Below are 20,629 nucleotides of genomic sequence, written 5' to 3'. Positions count from 1 at the left end.
GTAAGCAACCTGTCTGCATGCTAGGTTCAAATGGCTCTGAGCACCATGGGACTTAACATCTATCCCCTAGAACTTAGAACTACTTAAACCTAACTAACCTGAGGACATCACGCTCATTCATGCCCGAGGCAGGATCCGAACCTGCGAACGTAGCAGTCGCGCAGTTCCAGACTGAAGCGCCTAGAACCGCTCGGCCACTTAGGCCGGCTGCACGCTAGGCGCAATGGACTCACACCTGGAGTTATCGCCTGGGATGCTATTCCATACAACAGCACGAGCACTATCTATATCTACGGCTACATATATACTCCGCTTGTCACCAAGCGGTGTGTGGCGGAGGGCACAATCTCCGTCAGCCCACGCATACTGACCGCAACTTTGTATCTCAACCTGGTGATACGATCTGTCGCCATTTATCAACAGCTTTCCAAGGGGCGTTTTCCAACAGGATAACGCTCGCGCACATATCACTGTTGTAGCCCGACATGCTGTGCACAGTATAGACATGTTGCCTTGGTCTGCTGAATCACTAAGTCTGTCTCCAATCGAACACATATCACACATCACCGTACAACGACCCCAGCATCAACCACGAACGGCATTAACAGTCCCATTATTGACAGAACAAGTGGAACAGGAATGGAACTCCATCCCACAAACTGACATCCGGCACTTATACAACACGATACATGTAAGTTTTCATGCTTGCATTCAACATTCTGGCGGTTACGTCGGTCATAAATGTACGAGCATTTCGCATTTGCAATGGTTTACCTCACACTTACATTAGCCTGGGATCTTGCCGTGTTAATTACTGAAATGTGTTACCTAGACAAACGCATTTCCGAAATTTCATTATGCTACATTATTTTTGGTGTTGTGATTTTTTTCGTCAGTATATAGGGTGAGTGACTAACTCTTTCCACCTGAGATATCTCCGAAAGTATCATAGGAGCTGAAAAGTTTATGGGACAAATAATGCATAGCACAACTGGAGCCATAATATGACGTTGGTTCTTTGTTGCTAGGTGGGGTCGCGTCACAGATATAAAGGTCGACTTTTTTTTTTTTATCGGATGCTATAGTTTGGTACTTATTTTCTGATAGCGGCTATCACGACGATTGCAATGATGTGCAACAGTAAGGTCTTTGAAGGTCAACGAAGGTCACAAAGATTGCATGAACGTCTATTTACATAAGGTGTTCGAAATGATGACCATTGGTATCAATGCAGTGCTACAATCTACTTAGCATGAACTGAATGGTATTCTTTATCGGTTCGGCACCTATTGAAGCACATGCTCTGACAATTCTCTCTCGTGTATCGTGCAAATAGTAAATATTCGCCGAATACGGCATATCCATCTAACGTGCCATTGACATGTAAATACCATTCGACGATTTCGTAATACAACAGTAATAGGAACGGTAAGACTAGCACGCACCATGGTTCGTGCAGCAGGGATCTCGCCCCCACACTGACAACTTTGTGCTTGATTTCCTACACGATAAAGACTTGGCCTTAGGGTATTGCCAAACAGATTTCCAGAACGTTATGCAGGAGGAGGAATATGGCCGCACCTTAGCCCGGGCATCAACCCATGTGACTTCTTGCTTTGTGTGTCCTTAAAGAGAAGGTGTACCACAGAAAACCCGAAAATGCAGAGCATCGTAGGGTCGTCATTGTGGGGTTATGCTGCACCATTCCAGAAGGTTTGTGTCGGAGAGTCGTCACAAATGCACGTGTGCGATTTGAAGAAGTTGTAAATCAAAACGGCCGTCATATTGAACATGTTATTTATTAAGTTGTATTTCCAAGCTGCGTTCTTTACGTCTACATCAATAAATTACAAATCTTGCCAACAACAAATGTGTTATTCATCAAACAAATGAGGTGACTATATCGTGCGCCACACCGTAGATTTAGATCTAGATTGAGGTGTCATCCGACGACCCAAGAAGTTCGAGCGCCAACTATCTGCTGGGAACGTAATGTTCACCCTGTCCTTTGGCTAATGGGCCCTACGGCTTATTGATTTCAAAGAACCTGGTATCTCCATCACTGGGGAACGATAGTGCGCAACGATGGAGAAATTAAGGTGTGAAATGAAGCCGAAACGTCTGGGAAAACTGCAACAGCTAGTGCTTCCGCTTCATGATAAAGTGCGTCCCCATTTCAGCGATCATAAAGCGGCTACTGCATCGATGATTTCAGCCGTAAATAGAAATATTAAAAAAGGAAAATTTTTCTGTTCAGCAAAACTGACATAAACCAATTTACAGAGTACCTGACGGCTCAACACAAAAGTTTTGTCTCAAGTACAGATAGTGTTGAGGATCAGTGGACAAAGTTCAAAACCATCGTACAATATGCGTTAGATGAGCATGTGCCAAGCAAGATCGTAAGAGATGGAAAAGAGCCACCGTGGTACAACAACCGAGTTAGAAAACTGCTGCGGAAGCAAAGGGAACTTCACAGCAAACATAAACATAGCGAAAGCCTTGCAGACAAACAAAAATTACGCGAAGCGAAATGTAGTGTGAGTAGGGCTATGCGAGAGGCGTTCAATGAATTCGAAAGTAAAGTTCTATGTACTGACTTGGCAAAAAATCATAAGAAACTTTGGTCTTAAGTCAAAGCGGTAGGTTGATCAAAACAAAATGTCCAGACACTCTGTGACCAAAATGGTACTGAAACAGAGGATGACAGACTAAAGGCCGAAATACTAAATGTCTTTTTCCAAAGCTGTTTCACAGAGGAAGACTGCACTGTAGTTCCTTCTCTAGATTGTCGCACAGACGACAAAATGGTAGATATCGAAATAGACGATAGAGGGATAGAGAAACAATTAAAATTGCTCAAAAGAGGAAAGGCCGCTGGACCTGATCGGATACCAGTTCGATTTTACACAGAGTACGCAAAGGAATTTGCCCCCCTTCTTGCAGCGGTGTACCGTAGGTCTCTAGAAAAGCGTGGCGTTCCAAAGGATTGGAAGAGGGCACAGGTCATCCCCGTTTTTAGGAAGGGACGTCTAACAGATGTGCAGAACTATAGACCTATATCTCTAACGTCAATTTGTTGTAGAATTTTGGAACACGTATTATGTTCGAGTATAATGACTTTTCTGGAGACCAGAAATCTACTCTGTAGGAATCATCGTGGGTTTCGAAAAAAACGTCGTGTGAAACCCAGCTCGTGCTATTCGTCCACGAGACTCAGAGGCCATAGACACGGGTTCACAGGTAGATACCGTATTTGTTGACCTCCGCAAGGTGTTCGATACAGTTCCCCACAGTCGTTTAGTGAACAAAGTAAGGGCATATGGACTATCAGATCAATTGTGTGATTGGATTGAAGAGTTCCTAGATAAGAGAACGTAACATGTCATTCTCAATGCAGAGAAGTCTTCTGAAGTAAGAGTGATTTCAGGTGTGCCGCAGGGGAGTGTCATAGGACCGTTGCTATTCACAACACACGTAAATTACCTTGTGGCTTTTGCAGATGATGCTGTGGTGTATCGAGAGGTTGTAACAATGGAAAATTGTACTGAAATGCAGGAGGATCTGCAGCGACGCATGGTGCAGGGAATGGCAATTGAATCTCAATGTAGACAAGTGTAATGTGCTGCGAATACATAGAAAGATAGATCCCTTACCATTTAGCTACTAAATAGCAGGTCAGCAACTGGAAGCAGTTAATTCCATAAATTATCTGGGAGTACGCATTAGGAGTGATTTAAAATGGAATGATCATACATAGTTGATCGTCGGTAAAGCAGATGCCAGACAGAGATTCATTGGAAGAATCCTAAGGAAATGCAATCCGAAAACGAAAGCAGTAGGTTACAGTACGCTTGTTCGCCCAGTGCTTGAATACAGCTCAGCAGTGTGGGATCCGTACCAGGTAGGGTTGATAGAAGAGATAGAGAAGACCCAACGGAGAGCAGCGCGCTTCGTTACAGGATCATTTAGTAATCGCGAAAGCGTTACGGAGATGATAGATAAACGCCAGTGGAAGACTCTGCAGGAGAGACGCTCAGTAGCTCGGTACGGGATTTTGTTAAAGTTTGGAGAACATACCTTGACCGAAGAGTCAAGCAGTATAGTACTCCCTCCTACGTACATCTCGCGAAGAGACCACGCGGATAAAATCAGAGAGGTTAGGGCCCACAGAGAGGCATACCGACAATCCTTCTTTCCACGAACAATACGAGACTGTAATAGAAGTGAGAACCGATAGAGGTACTCAGGGTACCCTCCGCCACTCACCGTCAGGTGGCTTGCGGAGTATGGATGTAGATGTAGATGTAGATCGCAAATGTAACTCAGAAATTACGAGTGTTAGACATTCGAACACACGCCCTGTAGTCCGTATCTCACCCCATATGATTATCATGCCTCCCATTCCTTAAAACAGGCCTTGAAAAGTTGACGACCAGGAGGTGTTGAAGGTAGTAACAGACTTCTTCACAAGGCAGAACACAGCGTTCCACCAACCTGGGCTCTTCTGTCTGGTGCGTCGGTGCTTGCGGCGAATTTGCCCGATTCGCATACCGATTATGGATTGTACGAACTTCCAACGGAAACTTAATGATCTTCCCTTCCACCTACACTACTGGCCACTCAAATTGCTACACCACGAAATGACGTGTTACAGACTTCACACAAGGGTGGCGCCGGTGGCGACACCTACAACATGCTGACATGAGGACAGTTTCCAACCGATTTCTCATACACAAACAGCAGTTGACCGGCGTTGCCTGGTGAAACGTTGTTGTGATGCCTCGTGTAAGGAGGAGAAATGCGTACCATCACGTTTCCGACTTTGATAAAGGTCGGATTCTAGCGTATCGCGATTGCGGTTTATCGTATCGCGACATTGCTGCTCGCGTTGGTCGAGATCCAATGATTGTTAGCAGAATATGGAATTCGTGGGTTCAGGAGCGTATTACGGAACGCCGTGCTGGATCCCAACGGCCTCGTAACACTAGCAATCGAGATGCCTGGCATCTTATCCGCATGGCTGTAAGGGATCGTGCAGCCACGTCTCGATCCCTGACTGAACGGATGGGGACGTTTGCAAGACAACAACCATCTGCACGAACAGTTCGACGACGTTTGCAGCAGCATGGCCTATCAGCTCGGAGACCGTGGCTGCGGTTACCCTTGACGCTGTGTCACAGAAGGGAGTGCCTGCGATGGTGTACTCAACGACGAACCTGGGTGCACGAATAGCAAAACGTCATTTATACGGATGAATCCAGGTTCTGTATACAGCATCATGATGGTCACATCCGTGTTTGCCGACATCGCGGTGAACGCACATTGGAAGCGTGAATTCCTCATCGCCATACTGGCGTATCACCCGGCATGATGGTATGGGGTGCCATTGGTTACACGCCTCGGTCACCTCTTGTTCGCATAGACGGCACTTTGAACAGAGGACGTTATATTTCAGATGTGTTACGATCCGTGGCTCTACCCTTCATTCGATCCCTGCAAAACCCTACATTTCAGCAGGACAATGGACGACCGCATGTTGCAGGTCCTGTACGGGCGTTTCTGGATACATAAAGTGTTCGACTGCTGACCTGGCCAGCACATTCTCCAGATCTCTCGCCAATTGAAAACGTCTCGTCAATTGTGGCAGAGCAACTGTCTCGTTACAATACGCCAGTCACTACTCTTGATAAACTGTGATATCGTGTTGAAGCTGCATGGGCAGCTGTTTCTGTACACAGCATCCAATCTCTGTTTGAGTAAATGCCCAGGCGTAACAAAGCCGTTATTACGGCGAGAGGTGGTTGTTCTTGGTACTGATTTCTCAGTATCTATGCACCCAAATTGCGTGGAAATGTAATCACATGTCAGTTCTAGTATAATATATTTGTGCAATAAATACCCGTTTATCATCTGCATTTCTGCTTGGTGTAGCAAATTTTTTGGCCAGTAGTGTATTTCAGTATGCTTAATGACAGTTTATCAATGTGTCCATAGTTAAGGAACCTCAACCAATGTTTCTGTGACTTGTTTTGCACAACACGTTTACATTGGTTGGTTAACGAGTTTACACATTTTTAGTCATATCGCTAGAGTTTAAAACATGCTTTACTTCTGCACAGAACATTTCTTAATTTTTTCCTGTATGGAATTGACGAACTTCATTTCGAGTTCTTCGTGTATGTAGTCGTTGAAACGTCAGATACAGAGAGATATTATTATTAAACTACTTGAAAAAACCGTCATAAGTTCTGAGCGGTTTGCGTTAGGGCGTTCAAACTGCACGGTTGACGGGAAACAGTATGCGCATGTGAACGCGCCTTGTTCTTTTCGGCCGTTTGCACGTGAAAATGCCACGGTGTAGCGTACCTGAGCGTACGGCTCTTGTGAAGGCCCACTAGGGGACAATAGCAGCCCAATTGCAGCAGATTACGACCGCATTCAAGCAGCTCACAATCAATAATTTGACTCTCGGGTTCGAGAGAACATCCAAAATTGGTTCGCGATAACAGAGTAGGCAATGTAGGTCACCCAGAAACGGTGAAAACGCATGAAAACGTCGAGGCGACACGTCCTGTGTTTCAAACCAGCCCCAAGAAATCGATCAGACGAGCTGCATAACAGGTGGGCATTGATCAGGGGGCACTGCGAGAAATTTTTGTTCAAGAACTGCAACTCTTCTCATTCAAAATTTAAACTCATCAGCTATTAACCAAGGACCATGGCACAGCGGTTTTGTTTCACCAATACTGCTGTCCACAGAATTGACGAACAGGTATTTAACGTGAATAAGCGACGAGGCCCATTTTCAATTGGAGGGGTTCGTCAATAAGCAAAATTAGCGCATTTGGGGGACTGAGAATCCGCATTTCGCAATCGAGAAGGCTCTTCAACATGAACGGGTGACAGTGTGGCCTGCAGTGTCGAGCCACAGAGTAATCATTGCCATATTCCCTGATGGCACAGTGACTACCTAACAGTACGTGAAGGTTTTGGAAGATGATTTCATCCCAATTATCCAAAGTGACCTTAATTTCGATAAGATGCGATTCATTCAAGATGGAGCTCGACGCCATTGGAGGAGGAGAGAGTTTGATATCCTGAAGGAGCACTTTGGAGATCGCATTCTGGCTCCGGACTATCCAGAGGCCACTGGCATGGGCCTCGATTTGCCTCCATGTTCTCCGGGTATGAACACATGCGACTCCTTTTTGTTGGACTGTATTGAAGACAAGGCGTACAACAATAAACCCAAAATACTTGCTGAGCTGAAAACAGCCATTCAGGAGGTCATCGACAGCATCGATGTTCTGGGTCATCGAAAATATCGCTATTCGACTGCACAAATGATGGCAGGCATATCGAATATGTCATAACCTAATTCCGAATATCTGTAGTGGCGTTCACATGTTGAGCAAAGTGTGTGCACGCTGTAACTTGTAACTAGTTGCGGATTTTCTTCATAATGTTCAATGTGTCACACCCTGGATCTTTGGTTATAACAATCTTTATGCAAGTAATTCTTCAGACTTTCCCGGTGATCTGCTGACGTCTTGAGGGGTCGGGAATTCTGCCAGATATTAAAGTGGTTCGTGGACGATGTTTCAACAACGTAGTTTCGTTATCTTCATCAGGTGCTACCTAAGACAGATAAGACAAGGATCGAGGAGGTTCTCTGAAGAATCGGCGAGGAAAGAAATGTATGGTAACACTGACAAGAAGAAAGGACAGGATCGTAGAACATCTGTTAAGACGTCAGGGAAAATCTTCCATCGTACTAGGTGGAGCTGTAGAGTGTAAAAACTGTAGAGGAAGAAGGAGAGGGGAATACATCCATCAAGTAACTGAGGACGTTGGTTTCAGGTGCTGCTCTGAGATGAAAAGGTCGGCACAGAAGATGAATTCGTGGTCAGTCAGAAGATTGATTACAGAAAGAATTGAGACTGCTCGATGAGTGCAACAAATGGTTCAAATGGCTCTAACCACTATGGGACTTAACATCTGAGGTCATCAGTCCCCTAGACGTAGAACTACTTAAACCTCACTAACCTAAGGACATCACACACATCCATGCCCGAGGCAGGATCCGAACCTGCGACCGCAGTAGCAGCGCGGTTCCGCACTGAAGCGCCTAGAACCGCTCGGCCACGGCCGAGTGCAACATATTTAGTATTTATAGCTACGGCCAGTTTTTTTCCGTCTGCAATCCGATATCTCTAGCAGCGTCTTCAGTTCATCGCACCAAATGGGGCGCTAATGTCCCAGGTCCAGTGCTGGTATTGCCTTTCCAGTACACTGCACCTGTCCACCTGCTAGAGTTCCGGAACACTTGTAGGTATTGCTTTTGCACTCCGCTCCCCCTAGGAGCGCCTTCAACGTTCCGTTTCCGATCCAGTCTGCTGTTGCTCTGTCTAGGGTTGGTTCCTCATGTGCACATTCTTTGAACGGAAACTTTTTGATGGCCCATAATAAATACACTCCTGGAAATGGAAAAAAGAACACATTGACACCGGTGTGTCAGACCCACCATACTTGCTCCGGACACTGCGAGAGGGCTGTACAAGCAATGATCACACGCACGGCAAAGCGGACACATCAGGAACCGCTGTGTTGGCCGTCGAATGGCGCTAGCTGCGCAGCATTTGTGCATCGCCGCCCTCAGTGTCAGCCAGTTTGCCGTGGCATACGGAGCTCCATCGCAGTCTTTAACACTAGTAGCATGCCGCGACAGCGTGGACGTGAACCGTATGTGCAGTTGACGGACTTTGAGCGAGGGCGTATAGTGGGCATGCGGGAGGCCGGGTGGACGTACCGCCGAATTGCTCAACACGTGGGGCGTGAGGTCTCCACAGTACATCGATGTTGTCGCCAGTGGTCGGCGGAAGGTGCACGTGCCCGTCGACCTGGGACTGGACCGCAGCGACGCACGGATGCACGCCAAGACCGTAGGATCCTACGCAGTGCCGTAGGGGACCGCACCGCCACTTCCCAACAAATTAGGGACACTGTTGCTCCTGGGGTATCGGCGAGGACCATTCGCAACCGTCTCCATGAAGCTGGGCTACGGTCCCGCACACCGTTAGGCCGTCTTCCGAACATGCCCCAACATCGTGCAGCCCGCCTCCAGTGGTGTCGCGACAGGCGTGAATGGAGGGACGAATGGAGACGTGTCGTCTTCAGCGATGAGAGTCGCTTCTGCCTTGGTGCCAATGATGGTCGTATGCGTGTTTGGCGCCGTGCAGGTGAGCGGTCACAATCAGGACTGCATACGACCGAGGCACACAGGGCCAACACCCGGCATCATGGTGTGGGGAGCGATCTCCTACACTGGCCGTACACCTCTGGTGATCGTCGAGGGGACACTGAATAGTGCACGGTACATCCAAACCGTCATCGAACCCATCGTTCTACTATTCCTAGACCGGCAAGGGAACTTGCTGTTCCAACAGGACAATGCACGTCCGCATGTATCCCGTGCCACCCAACGTGCTCTAGAAGGTGTAAGTCAACTACCCTGGACAGCAAGATCTCCGGATCTGTCCCCCATTGAGCATGTTTGGGACTGGATGAAGCGTCGTCTCACGCGGTCTGCACGTCCAGCACGAACGCTGGTCCAACTGAGGCGCCAGGTGGAAATGGCATGGCAAGCCGTTCGACAGGACTACATCCAGCATCTCTACGATCGTCTCCATGGGAGAATAGCAGCCTGCATTGCTGTGAAAGGTGGATATACACTGTACTAGTGCCGACATTGTGCATGCTCTGTTGCCTGTGTCTATGTGCCTGTGGTTCTGTCAGGGTGATCATGTGATGTATCTGATCCCAGGAATGTGTCAATAAAGTTTCCCCTTCCTGGGACAATGAATTCACGGTGTTCTTATTTCAATTTCCAGGACTGTATTAGCCACCCATTTAAAGGAGGGCGCTAGTCACTTTGGAGCACTAGAGGTGGTGTGCAATTGTTTATGAGGTGGTCATGTGACCCTACACTAGTGACGCTAGACAGTAAAGCAATGGGTAGGTACCAGTACGTTGTAAGGAATCAGTGCAGTACGAAGGCTCCAGCTGGTGACACAACAGATTGAAATGAGCTATCGTATTTGGACTTCGCTGCTCCGAATCAGCAGTGGAGGGTCACGCCACTGTCGGAGCTAGCTGCAGGGCTCCAATGTTGTGCCAGTAACTGCCGCGTTGTCCAGCGAGTTTATACGCTACAAGAAAGTCGGTTTTACTCACCAAGGCGAATCTGGTGCGCCGGCTGAAGATGGCCGAGCAGAGGAAGGCGATGACGGTGGAGGAGAGCATGGCCAGGTAGGTGTTAACCATGCAGCGCGACACCTCGGCCATGCCCACGGACGTGGCCGCGTTCATGGTGGGCCACAGACACCACAGGAAGACGGTGCCTGCAACCAGACGCATGGTATGTGGGGGCAGCGCTCGTATCGCGAGACTGCCTGCAAACGTGGCGATATCGACAGCCGCAAGAATTGCTGTCAACGTTCGACGCGGACCTCTCTCGCATTGGTAACACCTAACACGCGACGTTGCTAGCAGAAATATACCAACCGCAAGTGCCATTGTTTTCCAGGAAGACTTATGAGATTGTGTTTCATGCAAAATACTTGTGACATGGAAAAATACGAATGTTATATGACTACATGCGGTCTGTACTTTCGGACATGTCCGAAAAAACAGAAACCACGCATCTATATAATGATTCGCCTCGAAGGGCAATGAGTCCATCACTTTCAGTGTGAGTTCACAATTACGTTCGACCTCTTGCGGGAATCTCAAAGGGTCGAGCGTGGAGGATATATGTGGGGACTTGGGGAAAGGTGGCGCTAGGTTGGAAGTTGGGTCGGCCAAGGGGATTACCGAGATAGAATGCGCAGTTACGATACGCAACGCAAAGGCCAAGTAACCAGAAACTCCTGGATTCGAATCCCGGCCCGGTACACGTTTTTATTCGTCGCCCTTTGATTCTACATAACGTCCCAATGAGGTTTACCGCTTACATTAATACCTCCTTCCTCTTCTTTCTTTCCTCCCCCCTTCCACATTCAATTTATATAATATGAATAAGATTGTTCTTCGTTTCACTCGCAACATTTTAAGTTTTCCTCTTAGAGTCCTGCCTAGCTACACATACACACCCAGAAATAGCCACATATTCGTAAATAATAGTTATACCCTAGTGGCCATTAAAACTGCTACACCAAGAAGAAATGCAGATGACAAATATATGATACTAGAACTGACACGTGATTACATTTTCACGCGATTTGGGTGCGTAGATCCTGCGAAATCAGTACCCAGAACAACAACCTCTGGCCGTAATAACTGCCTTGATATGCCTGGGAATTGAGTGAAACAGAGCTTGGATGGCGTGTACAGGTACAGTTGCCCGTGCAGCTTCAACACGATACCACAGCTGATCCAGAGTAGTGACTGTGCGTATTGTGACGAGCCAGTTGCTCGGCCACCATTGACCAGACGTTTTGAATTGCTGTGCTGGCCAGGACAGCAGTCGAACATTTTCTGTTTCCAGAAAGGCCCGTACAGGACCTGCAACATGCGGTCGTGCATTATCCTGCTGAAATGAAGGGTTTCGCAGGCATCGAATGAAGGGTACAGCCACAGGTCGTAACACATCTGAAATGTAACGTCTGCTGTTCAAAGTGCCGTCAGTGCTAACAAGAGATGACCGAGGCGTGTAACCAGTAGCACCCCATACAATCACGCTGGGAGATACGCCAGTACGGCGATGACGAATACACTTTTCCAATACGCGTTCACAGCGATGTCGCCAAACACGGATGCGACCATCATGATGCTGCATACAGAACCTGGCTTCATCCGAAAAAATGACGTTTTGCTATTCGTGCACCCAGGTTCGTCGTTGAGTACACCATCACAGGCGCTCGTGCCTGTTATGCAGCGTCAAGGGTAACCGCAGCCACGGTCTCCGAGCTGATAGGCCATGCTGCTGCAAACGTCATCGAACTGTTCGTGCAGATGGTTGTTGTCTTGCAAACATCCCCATCCGTTCAGTCAGGGATCGAGACGTGAATGCACGATCCGTTACAGCCTTGCCAATAAGATGCCTGTCATTTCGACTGCTAGTGATACGAGGCCGTTGGGATCCAGCACGACGTTCCGTATTACCCTCCTGAACCCACGGATTCCATATTCTGCTAACAGTCATTGGATCTCGACCAACGTGAGCAGCAATGTCGCGATACGATAAACTGCAATCGTGATACGCTACAATCCGACCTTTATCAAACTCGGAAACGTGATGCTACGTACTTCTCCTCCTTACACGAGGCATCACAACAACGTTTCACCAGGCAACGCCGGTCAACTGCTGTTTGTGTATGAGAAATCGAATGGAAACTGTCCTCATGTCAGCACGTTGTAGGTGTCGCCAGCGGCGCCAACCTTGTTTGAATACTCTGAAAAGCTAATCATTTGCATATCACAGCATCTTCTTCCTGTAGGTTAAATGTCGCTTCTGTAGCACGTCATCTTCGTGGTGTAGCAATTTTAATGGACAGTAGTGCATATATTTTGTGATATGGAAGAACATGTAATTTATTGCAGCTGGTTTCAGTCTCAGCAATTAAAGCTGTCTTTTTAAATTCTTGCCTAAGTACATAGTGGGAAATAAACAGCCAAATATGTGCTTCAGCCTTCGTTCTACACTCCTGTAAATTGAAATAAGAACACCGTGAATTCATTGCCCCAGGAAGGGGAAACTATTGACACATTCCTGGGGTCAGATACATCACATGATCACAATGACAGAAGCACAGGCACACAGACACAGGCAACAGAGCATGCACAATGTCGGCACTAGTACAGTGTATGTCCACCTTTCGCAGCAATGCAGGCTGCTGTTCTCCCATGGAGACGATCGTAGAGATGCTGGATGTAGTCCTGTGGAACGGCTTGCCATGCCATTTCCACCTGGCGCCTCATTTGGAGCAGCGTTCGTGCTGGACGTGCAGACCGCGTGAGACGACGCTTCATCCAGTCCCAAACATGCTCAATGGGGGACAGATCCGGAGATCTTGCTGGCCAGGGTAGTTGACTTACACCTTCTAGAGCACGTTGGGTGGCACGGGATACATGCGGACGTGCATTGTCCTGTTGGAACAGCAAGTTCCCTTGCCGGTTAGGAATGGTAGAACGATGGGTTCGATGACGGTTTGGATGTACCGTGCACTATTTAGTGTCCCCTCGACGATCACCAGAGGTGTACGGCCAGTGTAGGAGATCGCTCCCCACACCATGATGCCGGGTGTTGGCCCTGTGTGCCTCGGTCGTATGCAGTCCTGATTGTGGCGCTCACCTGCACGACGCCAAACACGCATACGACCATCATTGGCACCAAGGCAGAAGCGACTCTCATCGCTGAAGACGACACGTCTCCATTCGTCCCTCCATTCACGCCTGTCGCGACACCACTGGAGGCGGGCTGCACGATGTTCGGGCCTCAGCGGAAGACGGCCTAACGGTGTGCGGGACCGTAGCCCAGCTTCATGGAGACGGTTGCGAATGGTCCTCGCCGATACCCCAGGAGCAACAGTGTCCCTAATTTGCTGGGAAGTGGCGGTGCGGTCCCCTACGGCACTGCGTAGGATCCTACGGTCTTGGCGTGCATCCGTGCGTCGCTGCGGTCCGGTCCCAGGTCGACGGGCACGTGCACCTTCCGCCGACCACTGGCGACAACATCGATGTACTGTGGAGACCTGACGCCCCACGTGTTGAGCAATTCGGCGGTACGTCCACCCGGCCTCCCGCATGTCCACTATACGCCCTCGCTCAAAGTCCGTCAACTGCACATACGGTTCACGTCCACGCTGTCGCGGCATACTACTAGTGTTAAAGACTGCGATGGAGCTCCGTATGCCACGGCAAACTGGCTGACACTGACGGCGGCGGTGCACAAATGCTGCGCAGCTAGCGCCATTCGACGGGTAACACCGCGGTTCCTGGTGTGTCCGCTGTGCCGTGCGTGTGATCATTGCTTGTACAGCCCTCTCGCAGTGTCCGGAGCAAGTATGGTGGGTCTGACACACCGCTGTCAATGTGTTGTTTTTTCCATTGCCAGGAGTGTGTATAATCAGAGGCAAATTTTAAACATCGAATACGCAGAACATCGTGTGTATCGGACCGGTGACCTAGAAAAGACGGAGAAGCTTTGTCCCGCCATAGCCCTCAGTGGTTCACAACCCCACAACAGGCCACAGCAGTCCACTCACCCCACCGCCGCCCCACACCAAACCCAGGGTTACTGTGCAGTCCGGCCCACTGTGGACCCACCCGGGAACGTCTCACACCAGACGAGTGTAACCCCAAATGTTTTCAGGATAGAGTAATTATGGTCTACACGTATGCGGAGACAGTGTTTGCGCAGCAATGGCCGACATAGTGTAACTGAGGCGGAATAATTCGAACGAGCCCGCATTCGCCGAGGCAGAGGGAAAACCACCTTAAAAACCATCCACGCGCTGTCTTTCACACCGGACCTCGAGACTAATCCAGCAGGCGGATTCGTGCCGGGGACCGCCACTCCTTCCCGCTCGCTAAACAGTACACTGGACCGCGCGGCTAACCAGGCGGGCTTTTGGAGAACATTCTTGTATTACATTCCCAGAACACGCTGAGAACGTACGCGAATTTGCAGCAATCGACTCCATAAACCACGATATTATCTATTAAACTAGAGCTGCGTCCCATATCTCGCTTGTCATAGTATGTCTTGAAGGTTTATACTGATGCGTCGTAACTGAAGTTGAATGATAAGGAAAGCGTGTTTGTGATACATTTTCAATGCGCCGTCGTCTTCCAACGACGTAATGCTGTTTACAATAGAAAACAGCTAAATGTGCCAAAATGAGTCGGGCGCCTGCCTCATCGCTTGTCGATATTGCGCGTGACGTCAAAATGACGTCACGCTTCCAGGAAGTCTGGCGAGATGAGCGTCAGCCATGGAGTGGGGTTCAGTGAAATTTCACATTGTCACGCTGGAGCACCCGATCTATTTGCCATTATCTCATGGATTCAAATATGTCTAGATCGCACCTGGTGCGTTCATGCTACATGAAATCCAAGACAATAGCACACAGTCAAGCACACAAATTCGCAACGTTAATACGCAACACAATTTTCTTCCTTTTATTTGTCAATATTTAAAAAGAAGTTATTCTGAAATATCTCAATATGCAGGGTGATTCCGTCATGATCTTCCAGATTTTCAGGGATGATGGAGAGTGGTAAATCTATGAATCTGTGGTAGGAGACGATAGTTCAGAGGCGACTGAGTTGAAAGGTATAAGCGAAAATCTACTCGAGTTCCGCCTCGCCCTCGCACAGCCCTCGAACTAAGAGCCCCAACTTCCGAATCCTCACCATGACATACAGACTTACCGCTGAATACTCTCCAACACCACCAGCCAATTTCTCTTGTTTATGGACAAGTAACAGCGAACTTGACGTCAAAGAGAGAGAAAATCCTAAATTTACAACCCAGTAATAACGAAATCCATTTACCTGTACACGTTTTACAAGCTGCTACATGTACAACAGTTTCTCAACATGGCATTCCCAGCGTCAATGCAGGCGTGGCGTCGCCGCATAATATTATGTCGTATCCGTTCTAATGTCCCCGATGTCACTGGAACAGTGTCGCAGGCTGCTAGACATTTGGCCAAGACCTCGTCTTCTATGTCGACATGAAATGATAATTAAGTCAAGACCCTAAGCTTTCGACAGGCGTTGATACACCTCAACGGGGTCAGTTGAAAATATGTGCCCCAACCGGGACTCGAACCCGGGAACTCCTGCTTACAAGGGAAACGCAGTATCCACCTGAGCCACCGAGGGCACAGAGGATAGTACGACTGCAGGGACGTATCCCTTGCACGCTCCCCGTGAGACCCACATTCCCAACGTAATGTCCACACCGCTACATTCGTAGCTCAGCTGCCCATTACACTCCTTACTCGCGGCAGACAATCGTACCGAGCCCCGAAGTCCAACACAGAAGAAGAAGGTCAATGGCCGGTTACCCTCAACTATATATCTTCATATACTTAAGGCCAACCGGTCATTGACCTTCTTCTCCAGTGCTGGATGCATATGCATTGGCCGACCTCTTACGGGACTCAGTAAGATTGTCTGCCGCGAGTAATGAGTGTAATGGGCACGGACACTACGCATGTAGTGTGTGGGTATTAAGTTGGGAATGTGGATGGAGCGTTTCCCATGTAAGGAGTTCCTGGATTCGAGTCCCGGTCGGGGCACACATTTTCAACAGTCCCCGTTGAGGTGTATCAACGCCTGTCGAAAGCTTACGGTCTTGATTTAATTATCATTTCATTCTAACAGAGGTGCATGGTCACCGATGGTATCTATCTCGACAGGCGACAAGCCCACACAAGGAGAAATGAAGTGAGGTGAGGTCAGGTGAACGTTATGCCCATGAAACAGGATCTCCACTGCCTGTCCACTTTTCAGGGACTGTCTAATCCAGATGGTCACGAACCCTCAGTCCAAAGTGAGGTACAACCACATTTGTTGGCGAATAACAAGTGCTGTTTGGGACGGGCTACCCCACAATCTAAGCAACAACAGTAGTGCTAGATGTAGTCCTTTGTCAGAGGTATCAAAACGATTTTCCCTTATAACTTTCGACTCAGTCGTTTCTCCACTGCAGTCCCATACCACAATTTAATACATTTATCTTTCTTCATCTTTCCTGAAACCTTACATCGTCAGTAAATGAGCATGTATACATTGAGATGACAAATCGGATAGCGACATGCATATATACCGATGGCGACAGTATCGGGTTCACAAGGTAGAAAAGGTTTCATTTGTACCCAGATGATCCCTGTGAAAAGAATGCTGACATGATTATGGCCGTACAACGGGAATTAACACACTTTGAACGCTGAATGGTAGTTGGAGCTACACGCCTGGGACATTCTGTTTCAGAAATCGTTAGAGAATTCAATATTCAGAGGTGCACAGCGACCAGAGTGTGTCGAGAATACCAATACCTGGGACATTCTGTTTCAGAAATCGTTAGAGAATTCAATATTCAGAGGTGCACAGCGACCAGAGTGTGTCGAGAATACCAAATTTCAGGCAGTACCTCTCACCGCGGACATCGCACTGACCGGCAGCCATCACTAAAAACCGAAACAATGGCATTTGTGTAGGGTTACCAGTGCTAACAGACAAGAAACATAGCGTGAAATAACCGCCGAAATCAATATGGGACGTACGACGAACGTATCCGTTAGGATACTGCGGAGAAACTTGTCGTTAATGGGTTATGTCAGCTGGCGTGACCGACTCGAGTGCCTTTGCTAACAGGACGACATCGCCTGCAGCGCTTCACCTGCGTTCGTGACCATATCGCTTGGATCTGGAAGGCTGGAGAACCGTGGCTTGGTCAAGTGAGTCCATATTTTAGTCGGTAAGAGCTGATGGTAGCTTACACGAGATGCACAGACTCCACGAAGCACGGGTCCAAATTCTCAACAAGGCACTGTGCAATCTGGTGGAGGCTCCTTAATGATGTGGGACGTGTTTACATGGGTCACTGACTGGAAATTGTTAGTTTCGGCCACTTGGGGACCATATGTAGCCATTCATATTCTTAAACAACGATGAAATTTTTATGGTCGACAACGTGTCATATCACCGGGGCAGGGGATTTGTTTGAAGACGATTCTGGGCAATTCGAACGAATGATCAAGCCTCGCAGTTCGACGGAGATTAATCGCATCGAACTTTTATGGGACATAATGCCGAGGTCTGTACGTGCATAAAATCCTGCACGCAACAATTTCGCAATTAGGACGGGTGTGGTGGCAGCATAGCTCAGTACTTCTGCCGGGGGTTTCCAACGACTTGTTGAGTCCATGACACCTGGACAGATGAGGGGTAAAAAGGGGGGAGGAGAGGAAAAACTAATGGGGGGGGGGGGGACCGACGGAGGGAGAAAACTCATAAGAGGTGGCAGGGCAGACGCGAGAGGGAATGGGGAAAGGTAGAGGAGGGAAATGTAAAAGGACTCAGGAGAGAGAAGGGAAGCAAAGAGAGGGTAGACAGGGGAAAAAACAGGATGGAAAGGGGGAGAGAGAGAGCCCAGGAAGAGGAAGGGAGGTGGAGGTTAGGATCAGAGTTGACCGGAGAGATAAATGGAGAAAGAGAGGGTATCATCTGGGAGGGGGAGTTGATGGAAGCCACCTTGGGAAAGGAGATGAAGGGTGTACGGATGGAGGGTAGGAGGACACAACAGTGAAGGTGCAGCAGAGGAGGACGAGGACGAGGACGAGGACGAGGACGAGGACGAGGAGAGGAGAGGAGAGGAGAGGAGAGGAGAGGAGAGGAGAGGAGCAACCACAGGATGATGCAGTGGGATATGTAGAGTATGCAGATATGTTCGAGGAATAGCAGACGGGACAAAGGAATCAGGTCGTATACGATCTGCGTGGGGGGAAAAATTTTCACACCTGAGTATAAACCAACTGTTGGTAAGAACATACCTTTGGCGTACAAATTAAAGCTCGTACGCACTGGTGTCTACTTATTAGCAGTAATAGAAGCTATGAAACGATCACAATAACTGAAGCCGCTGTTTATATTCACCTATACAGCAGACCCCGGTGTGACAGGGGCTTGGAACGCCCTCTATGTGACATGTGTCACGTGAAGACTTAACATTATTTTATTTGGCAAGAGATTACCACAAATTCCAAATTTGCAGTTGCAAATCATTAATTTAATATTTCAAATTTGAAATTATACATTAAAAACGCATGGCAAAAGGGAAGGTGGAAATGCACACCTTGCCAACATAGACTGGCGTATTATTTTCAAAACAACTTAAAAAAACATGCAACAATAAAAATGAACAGATGAATAATAAGGTGTCAGATTCCAGGACTAGTAAAGAAGAAAAAAGTACAAATATCATCACATCAAATATAACAGAATTTGTTATAGCACAGTGACCGCCATCTGGTGTGGGAAGTCAGGGATGAAAAGTTCTTAATATACGTAACATATTTCGTTGAAACCAAGAAGTCAAATACATAAATAGTGGTAATTGTACAATATATGTCACGATTTAATAGGTCAAAATGTCATGAATCACATTATGCTTTATAAAAAAAAATGTTTAGGGTGCAGACTAATAGTTTTTTATCGTAATTAACACATTCTAAGGCTTAATTACAAATTTATGAAAAGCAGAATGATATAAAAGCCTATTGTGGTTACAGAAATCGTTTAGCGCACTCATGACGAAGAACTACTGTTACAAATTGCAAAGAATTCAAGATAAGTTGGCTAGAGACACAAGTGTACGAAATACGGCCAACTCTGACCTTTTATTTATCATATGGTCGTTGGGCACACAGTACTCTATGGAGTCGCCAATCAATCAATAAATTTAGTTAGTCAGGTAATGAATACTGCACCATCAGACAGACTTTTATCATGTCACCCGTTAGAGGGATCGCAAAAGTAAGTACGTCCAACGAACATTGCTTCTCCCTGCTAAACCGAAGGTACGCTGATGCAAAATGAAATTGCAGTACCAAGAAGGAGTTGTGCGACATAAACAAAAGTTGGTAGCCCTGCTTCTACAGCTGGAAGACGGCGTCAATGCAGATTTTGCGCCAGCTGCATTAGACTGGCGCCAGTACCGCCCCTACGAGGAATGCAAATGAGGTTTGTTTTAAATACACGCTGTAACGATAGAGAGCGTTAGTTGTCTTTGAGATTGTACGAGATGAGACGATGTCAGTCAGGAATGTCTTTCAGAAGAGACAGGCGCCATTATCAGCGTCCCGCAGAGTTGGACGAGGTCGTGTAATAGGGCTAAAGAAGAGGCATGTCTCTTCTGCGACACTGCAGAAAGACTTCTACATCTAAATCTACATACATACTCCGCAACCCACCATACGGTGCGTGACGGAGGGTACCTCGTACCACAACTAGCATCTCCTCTCCCTGTTCCACTCCCAAACAGAAAGAGGGAAAAATGACTGCCTATATGCCTCTGTACGAGCCCTAATCTCTCTTATCTTTGTGGTCTTTCCGCGAAATATAAGTTAGCGGCAGTAAAATTGTACTGCAGTCAGCCTCAAATGCTGGTTCTCTAAATTTCCTCAGTAGCGATTCACGAAAAGAACGCCTCCTTTCCTCCAGATACTCCCACCCGAGTTCCTGAAGCATTTCCGAAACACTTGCGTGATGATCAAACCTACCAGTAACAAATCTAGCAGCCAGACTCTGAATTGCTTCTATGTCCTCCCTCAATCCGACCTGATAGGGATCCCAAACGCTCGAGCAGTACTCAAGAATAGGTCATATTAGTGTTTTATAAGCTGTGTCCTTTACAGACGAATCACATCTTTCCAAAATTCTACCAATGAACCGAAGACGACAATCCGCCTTCAGCACAACTGCCATTACATACTTGTCCCACTTCATATCGCTCTCCAATGTTACGCTCAAATATTTAATCGACGTGACTGTGTCAAGCGCTACACTACTAATGGAGTATTCAAAATTTACGGGATTCTTTTTCCTATTCATCTGC

At 47.6% G+C, this 20,629-nt stretch overlaps 1 protein-coding gene across 1 annotated transcript in view; it reads right to left on the bottom strand.

Moving 5' to 3' along the window:
* The window catches only part of LOC126291737 (ammonium transporter Rh type A-like), a 332,630-nt gene that overhangs the window by 79,595 nt on the left and 232,406 nt on the right, over positions 1–20,629 (bottom strand). The window contains exon 6 of the mRNA XM_049985409.1: positions 10,237–10,403. Coding sequence (XP_049841366.1) covers positions 10,237–10,403 — 167 coding nt within the window. The remainder of the gene's footprint in view (positions 1–10,236; positions 10,404–20,629) is intronic.

This window comes from Schistocerca gregaria, chromosome 9, assembly GCF_023897955.1.
Source record: "Schistocerca gregaria isolate iqSchGreg1 chromosome 9, iqSchGreg1.2, whole genome shotgun sequence".
Taxonomy (NCBI): Eukaryota; Metazoa; Arthropoda; class Insecta; order Orthoptera; family Acrididae; genus Schistocerca; species Schistocerca gregaria.
Note: the sequence above shows the minus strand (reverse complement) of the source record. Positions and strands in the feature narration are given on the sequence as shown.